This window comes from Ursus maritimus, unplaced genomic scaffold (genome assembly GCF_017311325.1).
Source record: "Ursus maritimus isolate PB19 unplaced genomic scaffold, ASM1731132v1 scaffold_4, whole genome shotgun sequence".
In the NCBI taxonomy this organism is placed as follows: Eukaryota; Metazoa; Chordata; class Mammalia; order Carnivora; family Ursidae; genus Ursus; species Ursus maritimus.
In genome coordinates this window covers 65,011,311-65,023,867 of record NW_024426552.1, presented here as the reverse complement: position 1 = coordinate 65,023,867, position 12,557 = coordinate 65,011,311, and the positions used below count along the sequence as shown (strand labels likewise).

Below are 12,557 nucleotides of genomic sequence, written 5' to 3'. Positions count from 1 at the left end.
AGAGGCTAACACAGTACTTCCCTCACAGGGTTATTTGAACATTACAAGAGCCAATGGGTAAAAGATACTTAGTACAGAATCTGGCCCACGGAAAGCACTGACTAATTATTAGTTACTTTATCGTTATAAAGATCAATATATCCTCTATCTATCTATCATCATTTACCTGCCTCTGTTTCCTTTATTATGTGTGTGTGTATTATGAATTGTCTCTTTTTTAAAAAATTCCTTTTTGTGTGTTTGTTTTAGTCTCTGACTTTGCAATAATGGAGATTTTCCTCAAGTATCCGATGATCTTCACCAGTCCTTTCATATTTAAAGTGAGTTTGGGAGCACCGTGTAAAGGTGGCAGGCAGTAAATACTAGACTTGAAGGCAGTCGGTTTCTCTCCAGAAGGATCCTCCACTCTCCTATCTTGGAGGGCATAAACCCGTCTGCCGTTCTGGGAGTCCCGCAGGGACAGGGGCTGGGCACTCACTGTTTAGTACAGAAACTTGCACTCGAACACTGTCTAGCTCCCATCTTCATCTCACCTGTGCCTGCCGCTCTAAGTCCAGAATCTCTCTGGTTGCTTTCTCTACACAGCAAACCTCCCATCTCTGGCCAGGGAAGAGCAAGGGAAGTTATTGGTGCATTGGATGGATGGAGGATAGAATAAAAGGGGCTAAGTGCTACTCACACAGAATTGCATCCGATTCTGTTTTCATCTCTTTACTTGTCCCCTGCCTTCCCAGGTACCTGCTGCCTCCCACTCTTGTGTCTCTAGGGGCTACTGTTCTCTCTTGCATATACTAAATTTTCACCACTGGCTAGTGCTTCTTGTATTCTAAAAATACACTGCTGTCTCTTGTTCATTATTGGTTTCCCTCCAGCTCTCTTTTTCCTTGTGGGTTTACGTTCTTTTCTTTCCTTTACTGTGGTTTTAATGGAATCTTAAAAGAAGGCAGGGACAAATGCATATGTTCAATCTGTCACATTTTACCTAACTGAACGCTCTTTACGTCTGCATTTTGCAGGACCGATACACTGGACAGATATTCTATGCACTCACCTCCTACGTAGTAAGTTCCAAAATATTTTGCAGTTTAGAAAATATTTAAACTTCTATTTCTATTTATGTTTTATCTTACCCTTTTAATTTAAGATTTAATACTTTATAATAAAAATATATTAACATAAGAGTATATGTATGCAAGTTACACACAAATAGACAGGTGGGGAGGGTGTGCTCAAAGGGGCTCCATCAATGGAGGTGCTCAGACATTCCAGCAAAAATCAAGAAAAAGGGGTTGAATTTCATTTCTTTTTTTTTTAAGTACATGAAATTTAAGTCTCAAATGATGTTCCTTTGACAGTCTGAGAGAGGACCTTTTGACTGGTTCCACTTTATTTCAGGTGTTTTTTTTTTTTAAAGATTTTATTTTATTTATTCGACAGAGATAGAGACAGCCAGCGAGAGAGGGAACACAAGCAGGGGGAGTGGGAGAGGAAGAAGCAGGCTCATAGCGGAGGAGCCTGATGTGGGGCTCGATCCCAGATCGCCGGGATCACGCCCTGAGCCGAAGGCAGACGCTTAACCGCTGTGCCGCCCAGGCGCCCCTGAATTTCATTTCTGGGTCAGTGTAACATAAGGAAGATGACAAGAAGTGAGATATGAGTGCCATTGAGTTACATATAAAGGGAAATAAAAATAAAACAAACTTATTAAATTATAAGTGTGGAATTTTGATAGTTCCGAGCTAGAAAGGGGATGAGAGCTAACATACACTAAGTCCAACGCATGGGTTACGCCTCATCTTTACATTGCTGTGCCCCGTCTTACCCTCCTCTGGGAAATCAACATTTGACAGGCAGAGAAACTGAGGCTCAGAGGGGATATGTGGTTGTTCCAAGGCCACGCAATGGTAAGTGGCATCGCTGGGACTCAAACCCAGGTCTTTCTGATTCCAGGGCCTACATATGTTCTGCGACACTATCCGCCTACTCAGGCAACATTAGCCACAGTTTCCCTCCCACACGTGAGTCATGTTAATAGTCACAATCACATACTTTGCTTAAATAAAGTACCTGATTTCAGACTAAATGTCCTTGTTGTTGAGTTTACAATCACATCTGCCTTTTCTTTGGTGATATCTCCAGCAGCAATCTGGAAAGTAATTGCACCAATTTTCATTTCATATGAAATGAACCCAGGGTTGGAGACAGGCCTGAAGGTACCTGAAAAGAAAGAAACCAAATGAAAGAGTAGCTGGAGAAAGAGCAGGAAGAATGGGGCCCTGTCCTCTTCCCAGTCCTCTTTCTTTCCACCTACATAAACGCTAAGAGTACCATGCCCGGTTGGGCTTTCTTTTTTAAGGAAATTTAAAAATAAAGCTTTGTGGCAGCAGGAGATCCATGTCTCAGTTAAATAGGATGAGGCAGAAACACCTGACTGGACCAGCTGCTTGTCTGTAAACATTGCTGTAGCGTCATGAGAAAGACACGAGGAAGGACAGAGGGCAAAGTGCTCCCTCAGGTCATGCTGATGTCTCTGGGAGACTTTTTTCAAGCTTTTCTGAAGTATGACAAATAAAAATGGCAAATATTTAAGGTGTACAATGTGACATCTTCACATTCACATATATTGTGAAATGATGATCCAATTGAGCTAATGGCACACCCATCGCCTCACATAGTTACCATTGGGGGGGTGTATGCGTGTGCATGTGGGAGCGGTGAGAACACCTGCGATCTACTCTCTTAGTAAGCTTCAAGAATACATTATTATTAACTATAGCCCCGTGCTGTACATTCGGTCTCCAGAGTTTATTCATCTTATGACAGAAAGTTTGTACCTCCAGGTGATTTTTTTATTTCCATTTTACAGAAAAGGGAAATGGTCTCAGTGTGTAGGTCATTTGTCCAATTACTTTTTGGGAAGATTTATTTCATTCATTTATTTGAGAGAGCAAGCGTGTACACACGTTGGAGTGGGAGGCAGTGGAGGCAGAGGGAGAGGACCTCAAGTAGACTGCACACCAGCGTGGAGCCTAACACGGGGCTTGACCTCACAACCCTGAGATCATGACCTGAGCTGAAATTAGGAGTCAGGCGCTCAACCAACTGAGCCACCCAGGCGCCCCTGTCCAATGTTAAATAACAGCTCACTAACTTCAGATAGGACCTTTTCCTGTTGCTTCACGTCTCTCTGGGGTAGCAATGCCCAGGCCACTCCGAGGAAACCACCCTTACCATGTTGGCATATGTTACTGCCCACTCTGAGGCTTTATAACTTAGCGGTGCCATTTCTACTCATCCCTTAAGCTCACTCAATCTCCTTTTCCACATGATGCAGTGGCAACAGACCACCTACCCAGGAGGCCGCTGTATAGATTAAATCATATCTATATAAAAGCAGTCAGTGAAGTTTAGTGTGCCATCACATTTTAGTTATCTGTGTACGTGGGTGTGGTTCTTCAAGACCTTTACTGGATGGTTCCTTCAGAGTTGGGGGGGCACACAGGTCCAGGAGGCTATGGGGGGGGGCACTGCTCTCAGCTACCCACACCTCCGTGGAATGAACTCTGGGCAAGATGCTGACTGCCCGTGGTCAACATGGTGGACAGGCTCCAGCATGGTCACGTCTCCAGAGGCTCAGCTTCTTGATCACATCCCTGTGAGCCAACAGCAGCGCCTCAGACGCAGCCTGTCCAGGGAGCCCCCTCCATGTACTCGGCCCACAGCAGCCCCGGGTAGGCCTTCCACTTATTACTGCAGGTGAGGCATGCATGGGGATGATTAAGGAAGGTGCAGGGCGGTCGCCAGTCCCACCCCTGGCCACCGCCTCACTCCTCCATCCTCAGGTCTCTTTCATTATCATTATCTTAGAAACTCTGGCCTCGTTATCAGATTTGGTTCACATCTGGTATGGTACACGCTGGCTAGCTAGCTGTGCAAGCACACCCTGAATGCCCCTGTTAATCACTATCTTGAGAATGTAGAGATCCTGTCCTCCCTCTATGTTCCCATCAAGCAGAACGTGCAGAAGGGTGTGTTGTTCAGTGTTTGATGTCGGGGCTGGGTGTGGGGGGGTGACCAACCCTGTATGTCTCTCTTATGATGAAGACTGTCCAAGCGGCAGGCCTTGATCTCCTCGGAAACGCTGGCCATGCAAGGATGGGAGGGGCTGATGATAGTTGCTATGATATCAAAACTTGCTGCATGCAGATCCTGGCAGCAGAGGTTTATCCAATCGGCCACTCCCGGACTCTCTGTACCTAAGTTCCCCTAATAAACCTGTATCTCAATCAGTGTCTCTGGGTCTTGTCTTTGGCCTCACCGGACCATGACCTACCCTAGGCTTAGAGTCCGCTGGGGTGCGGCTGCACAACACCCATATAATTTTTTCTTTGTGTGCTCGGACAATGGAACATGCTCAAACACCCCCCTCATCACTGATTTGTGCCTCGTGTGAATTCGCTGTGTCTCCTTCTACTGGACTTCAGCTACCACTGAAGAGCCACTAAGCAGAGGGAAATATTTTCTCAGCAGAACAACTTTCCCAGAACTTGGTTACCTCCAGCCATGAGAATCCTGTCCTGGTTGGGATTTCCACACAACTGTTTAGTGAATTCAGCTACAATTGCCTGGAAATAGAAAGAAAAAGGGTACTGACTACAACAACGTTCTGTAAATATATTAATCCAATTCTTTGGAGTAATGATCACCAGACATCAATTAGGAACAAGGGTTCTCCCTAGATTTCCTCTTACCCAGAGACCTTTTAATTCTGGGATTGCAGTTTAACCTAGGAATTTTCTCAATAAATACCAGTGCTGATTGACTTTATTTTGTGGAAAAACCACCATTCTACCCCAGATGCTTGAGAATAACTAAGAACTTCGAAAAGAACATCATATTTGCTATCTTTTTAAAGTGCTAATGTTAGGGGCGCCTGGGTGGCGCAGTCGTTAAGCGTCTGCCTTCGGCTCAGGGCGTGATCCCAGTGTTCTGGGATTGAGCCCCACATCGGGCTCTTCCGCTGGGAGCCTGCCTCTTCCTCTCCCACTCCCCTTGCTTGTGTTCCCTCTCTCGCTGGCTGTCTCTCTCTGTCAAATAAATAAATAAAATCTTCAAAAGAAAAAAAAAGTGCTAATGTTAGTAATTTGTAGCAATAGCTCTTAAAGTCAGGTACCAAAAAGGTAATAATAACTACTTCTGCAACCAGGTTTCAGGCATGCTAGTGCTAGACACCACGCGAAACACTTCAAACACATCTTCTCTTAATTCTCACATCGACTTTCAAGAGGTGTTATTGCCACATTCACTTGACATACGATGAAACTGAAATTCAGAGAGGTGGCCTCCCTTAACCTTTAAATGGCAAAATCGAAATTCAAACCTAGCTGTAACTTTCTTCTTTGTACTTTTATATTGTTTGCATTTTTGTTATAACTATGCACAATTTATATAAAAATTAATATAACTTCTCAAGAATGAGAACCAGATTTTGGTACTGAGACTGGGCCAACCAGCTCAAGGACTGCCACTTTACCAGGGCGGCGTAGGTGGCTCAGCACTTCGTACATGTGCTTTGACTGCCTCTCTTCTAGTGAATACTGTACTGCTATTTCTAGCTTTAGACCCTCATAGCTTGAGACTGGCTGTATTCTATCCAAAAAACCCCTACATTCTTGACGTTTCTCTTATCTGATCTTTTCCCTATGAACAGAGCCATGGCTTAGCCTTCATTCAGTCAGTCTGAGCCATTTTTATGCCAATAACTTTCTGCTTCTTCCTAAGAATTTATTAAGTACAAATTATCTTGTCTCTTGCTAAACTGTCTAGGAAGGACTGTATGAGTTATCAGCATTATCTCATTAAGTCATAGGACAACCCCCTTCAACAACCAACACTTATGGACAGGGAAGTGAAAACATTATTATTTACAGATCCACAAAGACATCTGGGTGCACTTCGGTTCACTTGTCAGAATGATTAGAAGAGATATGTAACCATACCTGCTGGATTTCATTATCACCTGGATGTACCAGTAAGTAAACTTTTTGTAAGGTTTTCTGCCAGACACTGCTACTAAATTTGAGTACTTCCGAAAGGATTAGTTCAGCAAAAACAGCTTTGGGAAACCTCAACTTTCCTGTTCCAATCATGGGAAATGTGATTGATGAAAAAGATAACTCTTCTACAGTTGTCAAACATTTCTTGATTATATTCGCCATGACCTGAAATGTACAAAACACATTCAGCTAAGTTAGGGCTTAAGCTGGTGGGAAGCAGAAAGAGCTCTGGCTCCAGCAACTGTGACTAGGTTTCCTCAGCTATTCTTGGCTTTGTCTGGGTCGGGGAGTCAGAAAGGGAAAACAAGAGGGGAGAGGATGTTCCAGAGATTCCAATAGTATGGGAATGGCTACATAAACAATGGTGTCTTGTTGCCAGTAAAAGCAACGTTTATACAGAATTTCTAACGACCTGGGGAAATGCTTATGTTAAGTAAAAAAAATAAAATAAAGGCAGGATTAAAAAATGTTTGGAAGGGAATCTCAACTAAGAAATAAGTATGCATAAGATTGACTTGAAGGGAACACAATAAAATGTTAACCACATTTATCTCCAGGTGACTGGATTATAATTTTTATTTTAGTCTTTGTATTTTCTGTATTTTCTGCAATATACATGTATTACTTTCATATTCTGAAAAAAAGAAAGTTAGGAGTAGAGGTGAGAAGTCATCAAAAGAAGAGCAATGACCCTTCATTCTTCACCACAGCTCTGGCTGTATCTCTGTTATACTGAAGGATTATTACACTAATCTTCAGATATCGTTCCTGGAGAACCCCAAGGGTTGCTCCTACTTTCAAGGGTCAATTATTCGGAAATAACTGGTAGCTATGATGGACTGTTTATGGAATGTAATAAAGAGTTCAATAAATAGACAAAGTTCTCAACCTTGGCCAAAAAATTTGTGTTGTGGAAGCTGATGTACGCTTCATAGGATGCTTAGCAACATCCCTGGCCTCCACTTCCTAGTTATCAGTAACCGTTGTAATAAGCCAAATGTCCCCTGGGGAATAAATTCACTCTGCTTGAGAACCACAGATCTCCACCGTGCCGGAAGATTACCAAAGCTACCGAAGAAGTAGAGAGCTAAGGATTTTCTCTACCTGCTGAGAAGACCCGGCTCCATTATCCCAGGCTGGTGCCACGGCATGGAAGACAGCTTGGCAGTTCAGATTGCAGCCACTTGTCATGAATACGGTACCTACTTCTGCCACTGTTCCCTGCTTCATGGCATGTAACTCTTCCTGGAGCTGTGGACCAGCTTTCTGCAGAAGAGCCTGAGATAGTTGTCCTTTTCCAAGTTGAAGATTCATGGAAACAGTGCTGACAATGACATCGACCTTAAGGGAAACAGCAACAATTTGTTAGAGATTGAATCGATAATTAATAAGCACCTATGACTTGCCAAGTACTGTGGAGTAATGCATAAGATATGTTTTGTCTATCATATTGACCTGTCAGCTCTACCCTCAAGAGGCTTACAATCTGTTGCTACCATAATGAGCTGAGCTCCAAAACTTAGAAATTAGGGAAATACATCACCCACTACTGTCAAGTCAACATGTGATGAGTCAGAGTAGGGCTATGAAAATGAGCAAACCAGAGACCACAAAGAAGGAGAGTCAGAATGAAAGGTAGAAGCAGAAAGAAGAAGACAGTGAGACAGAGGGAGACAAAAACACAGGAGACAAAAACACAGAACTTAGATCTTGGAAGAGAGAAAGAGCTGCATTTAGACTGGCAGGCACTGAAAAGTAATTGTTCTGACTTTATTAACATACCTAAAGAAAGAATGGGTCCGTCTGAAGAGGGGGTGGGGTCTGGTTAGCCCTGAAGAGCTAGACAAAGGAAGGTCATTGAGGTGAAGGTAGGCAATGTCCCCTCAAGCCTGTCTAGGGGTATCAAGAGTTCTCCAATGCCTGCTGAGGCCATCCCTTTGGTGAGATGAGGTCATGACCCGATGCCAATAGATATTAAATATTCAATTCATCCAATTCCATTTATTCTGAATTCAGATTCAGACTCGGAGGGGAGAATGTTTTGATCGTGTGGATTTTGAGTATTCTGGTTCCTTGGGGAGCACTTCCTCACCGTAAATTAAAAGGTGTCTATGTCTTTGGGCCACACAATAGTTTCATTTCTCACTCTCATGGGTCTACCTCAATCTTATATGAGGTTAGTTAACATAAACTAATCTCAGGACCTGAGAAGCTCCCTGCAGGGACAAAGGTCAGTGAGCCTGCCAAAAAAACAAGATCCGGCCCATCTTCACCTCACTCCCTGCTTATTGATTCCTACACAGTTGGGGGAAGTAACATATGAACATGTAAAACAGTAAAATATTCTTAATGTTTAAATCAGTTCAAGATAATCAAAAGAAACTCTGTGTTAAAAATACAATTAGTAATTGCTATAGAATTTCAAAAAAGGCAGGAATCCTTTAGACTGGACTGGTTAGTAAAGTCTTTATGAAGAGGATAAGGGAAGAAGCTGGGACAGGGAGAAAGAAGGCAGTAAGCATTCCGGGTGGGTGAATATTTGAGAAAACACACAGAATTGAGAAAGGTCGGAAAGTAGTCCAATATAGAGAAGGGAGAGGGCTAATGGTGAGCGGCAGGGCTGGAAAGAGATTTGCGGCCAGACCATGGAGGACTCTGAGAGCGCACACATTTTTGGACTTTCTGCTACAGGCAGCAGGGTGCACCTGATAAACGCATCAAACAGCTATGGAGAGGACACACTGGAGGGTGAGAGAGGTGACTGGGGTGCTGAAGGAAGAGCTGACGGTGGGAATGAAGAGGAAAGGGCATATACAAGAGAGGGTGCAAGGAGGCTGGGAAACTAGTTGGATAGGGAAAGAACTCCGGGAAGAAAGAGTTAGAGGACTTCAAAGTTTATATGGTGCTATCCAATGGTGAGAACAGGTACCCTGACAGGGTTGACAAGAGTTTAATAATCCACTTCACAGACTATGTAGTGAAAAGACCTGTTTCCTCGTTTATAAGATGAGGGTGTGGAATATCTATCTCAACTAGATTGTACCACTAACTGGGTGAGGTGAAATTTAAAGTGGTCTGTCGTCGGGCAGCTGGGTGGCTCAGCTGGTTAAGCGGCTGCCTTTGGTTCAGGTCATGAGCCCAGGTCCTGGGATCAAGTCCCACATCGGGCTCCCTACTCCCGCTCCCTCTGCTCCCCCCCACCCCACTCATTCTTTCTCTTTCTCAAATAAATAAATAAATAAAATCTTTAAAAATAAATAAATAAAAGTAGTCTGTCATAAGTGGATAACAAGGATAGCCATCATTTTTTGAGTTTTCACTGTGCCAGGGAGGTGCTAAGTGCTCTATGTGGATTATTTTATTTAAACCTCACAACAACCCTAATATTGTCATCATCCATAGTTACAGATAAAGACACTGAGTCACAGGGGGATGTTGACCAAGATGAATGGCTGGTCAGTGATAGAGTGGGATTTGAACCCTGCCAGAACTAGCTTTGGAGTTGGTCTGCATAACCACTACACTATGTCTACTCCTCGACTGACAAAGAAACTTACTGTAATTCTATGTTACCCAGTTCTTTTCTAGTCTGAGTATGCTCACCAAGCAATCTCATAGTAGGCAGCTCCAGAGCTCTCTATTACCCATAACCCCAGCAATTAGCTTCCTCGTTGCAAATTAAATAATTACGATTCCAGTTTTATAAATAAGTCTTTTGAGTTTGATTAGTGCCAGTTTAAGTCTGGGTAAAATTATAAGATTCAACTTCTCAACTTGAAGATCTGAGAACAAGGTCCCGAAACCATGTGACAAAGGCGTGTAAGGACTCTAGCTACTCTAGAGAACAAGAAGAAAGTGGCTGGCTGCCTCCCCGCTGCCATCTCATTAGCTGCACAAAAGCAAAGAATATTTCCAGTGGCTCATAAGCCATGAGTCTCCAAATCTCTCAGAAGAATTCTCTTTCCATTAATCTTGAGTGTATGCCATCTGAAGATAAATATCAAGTGTCAAAATGGTGGAAACTACAGAATTCTGAAGAAGAATCCAAATCAGTAATTTTCAGCCCTAGCTGCTTATGAGAATCACCTGGAATTCTTTCAAAAATGGGCCCCCCTAGACCACATACCTGACCAATTAAAATCAGAATTTCTTTTTTTTTTTTTTTTAGGTTTTATTTATTTATTTGACAGAGACAGCCAGCGAGAGAGGGAACACAAGTAGGGGGAGTGGGAGAGGAAGAAGCAGGCTTCTAGCAGAGGAGCCTGATGTGGGGCTCGATCCCAGAACGCCGGGATCACGCCCTGAGCCGAAGGCAGATGCTTAACGACTGCGCCACCCAGGCACCCCTAGAATCAGAATTTCTAGGTGTGGGGCCTGGGCAGCTCTATTTTTAAAAGTTTCCCAGATGGTTCTGACATGCAGCCAGGACTGAGTATCATGGATGTCGACTATAGATAGAATATAGGGCCTGCATCTCCTGCTAACTGGTGATTCCAAGGGGGAAAAGCAATAAAGTAGAGGCAGGCAAAAGCCGAGCTGAGCTTTTTGGACCTGTTTGGTAATCTTTCTCCTTTCCCATTCTGTCTGTGTCTCAGAGAGTGCTCAGACAGGAGTGACAGGGTATTTTTGTGAAGGGTGATATTATAAAGTAATGTGCATATCTCCTCCCCATAAACGCTAATTGGAACAGAACTGGGTTGAAAGTAGGTCAAGATAAGTTACAGAGAAATAGAAGAGGTAGATGTGCACACCTGTGTTTGTGGTCAACTTGATCTCTTCACATAAGAACATGTGAAATACGGGGACGGCTAAGGATAGCCCTGCTTGAGCCTCGGGTGTGTTTAGCTCCTCAAATTTGTATGATCTTAATCTTTGACCTTAAATCACAGAACCAGCGAATTAGACCCCATTGTCTCTTGTCGGATTGGCTAAATAGCACCACTTACCTGGAGATCAGTAACATCTCCACTTATCAACATGAGATTTAGACCTTCTTTGGTTTGGGTTGAGGCTATCATGTTTCCGTTTGAAAGACAATGTTTCCAACTGACTTGGTCTTTTGACTGTGGAGAAAATAGTAAAAGTAATGACTAGGCAATGCTATTTGGAGACTTTCCTCTTAGGAGTCCAAACAGAAAATAACTATTAGATTCCACACCTCTCTATCTCAACTCATAAGCCAACCCTAAGATTCAAAAGCAAATAATTTATTATCAATTTTTTGGTTATCAACTGTATTTAACACTCCAACTGCCAGTGAGCTCTTTTACTTATTCCCCCAAGAATTCTAGCTTAGCAGACCATGTTCATACCTCCGGCTCTTACTATTTAAGGACTGTCTGGTCATATTTCAGTTATATTTCCTTTTTTTTTTTCTTTTTCTTTTTCTTTTCCTTTTTTTTTTTTTTTTTTTTAGAATGAGATAGAGAGAGAGAAAGGAGAGGCAGAAGGAGAAGAAGAGAGAGAATCTTAAGATCTTAAGCAGACTCCAGGTTTAGCACTAAGCCTGACTTGGGGCTGGATCCCATCACCCTGAGATCATGACCTAAGCTGACACTCAACCAACTGAGCCACCCAGGTGCCCCTCCAACTGTATTTCTTGTCTGAGGACTTTCTGTAGTGCCAAAGCCTGCTTTGTTTGCAGGTATAGCCGAGAGGAATTGCAGGTAAATTAAGCAGCCGCCCACCCCCTCAAGCCCTCATCCAATGATTGACAGGAGTTCGTTTAAAACCACCTAGCAACCCTGCCTCCAAGTTAAGACTCACTCTGAGTTTCCCCAGAGGGATTAAGCGGTAACTGATTTGGTAACACACCCTATCAGTATCTTTCACTTCCCTTATTTAGATCATTTGCACTTGACTCCTGTCTCAGGTTCTCTTCTGGGGGAACCCAAACTAAGACACACCCCTCAGTTCGCCACATAATGCATTTGTAGTTTGACTACTAAACAGCCAAAGAGTTCTAGAATTTAAAGGATCATCACAGATCATCTGGTACAGAAACTTCATTCCCCTGAAAAAACAAAACAGAACAGAGAAAAAAAAAAAAACCCAGTGTACAAAGAGATGAAACCACTTATTCAAAATCAAACTAGTAGCTGATGAAGGTACAATCCTTTAATCTGCTCTTCAGAGAATCTACGAAAAGGAGCTGATCTACCACTTACCAATGGTAAAAATGTGGCACAAATCACCTCCCCATCCCCATATACCTCGTCATCCACTCCTGTGACAGACATTAATTGGTATCAACACTCTTTTTCAACCAGTCCAGATAGATAGAGTTTCAGAGTCCTGCTCAACACAGAGCTCCAGGCAACAACTATGGTTTGGTCAGAAGTAACCCACGAAATGAAATGTATTTTTCATGACTGATCTAACTCAAAAAGGTTATGAATTTTCTTTGCTTAAAACAATGTTAGAGAATTTTCCATACTCTACTTTATATAACAAATAGAAAACCCCAGAAGGACTGGGAATGGGCTTCTTGAGCAGTCCTTT

General features: G+C 42.9%; 1 protein-coding gene across 1 annotated transcript in view; it reads right to left on the bottom strand.

Annotated features, from left to right (window-relative positions):
• PARP15 (poly(ADP-ribose) polymerase family member 15) overlaps positions 1 to 12,557 on the bottom strand; it is a 36,333-nt gene that overhangs the window by 15,146 nt on the left and 8,630 nt on the right. The window contains exons 3-8 of the mRNA XM_008708250.2: positions 11,003 to 11,119; positions 7,161 to 7,397; positions 6,000 to 6,221; positions 4,556 to 4,625; positions 4,080 to 4,088; positions 2,068 to 2,217 (exon numbers count right to left, since the gene is read on the bottom strand). Of these exons, the coding sequence (XP_008706472.1) occupies positions 2,068 to 2,217; positions 4,080 to 4,088; positions 4,556 to 4,625; positions 6,000 to 6,221; positions 7,161 to 7,397; positions 11,003 to 11,119 (805 nt within the window). The remainder of the gene's footprint in view (positions 1 to 2,067; positions 2,218 to 4,079; positions 4,089 to 4,555; positions 4,626 to 5,999; positions 6,222 to 7,160; positions 7,398 to 11,002; positions 11,120 to 12,557) is intronic.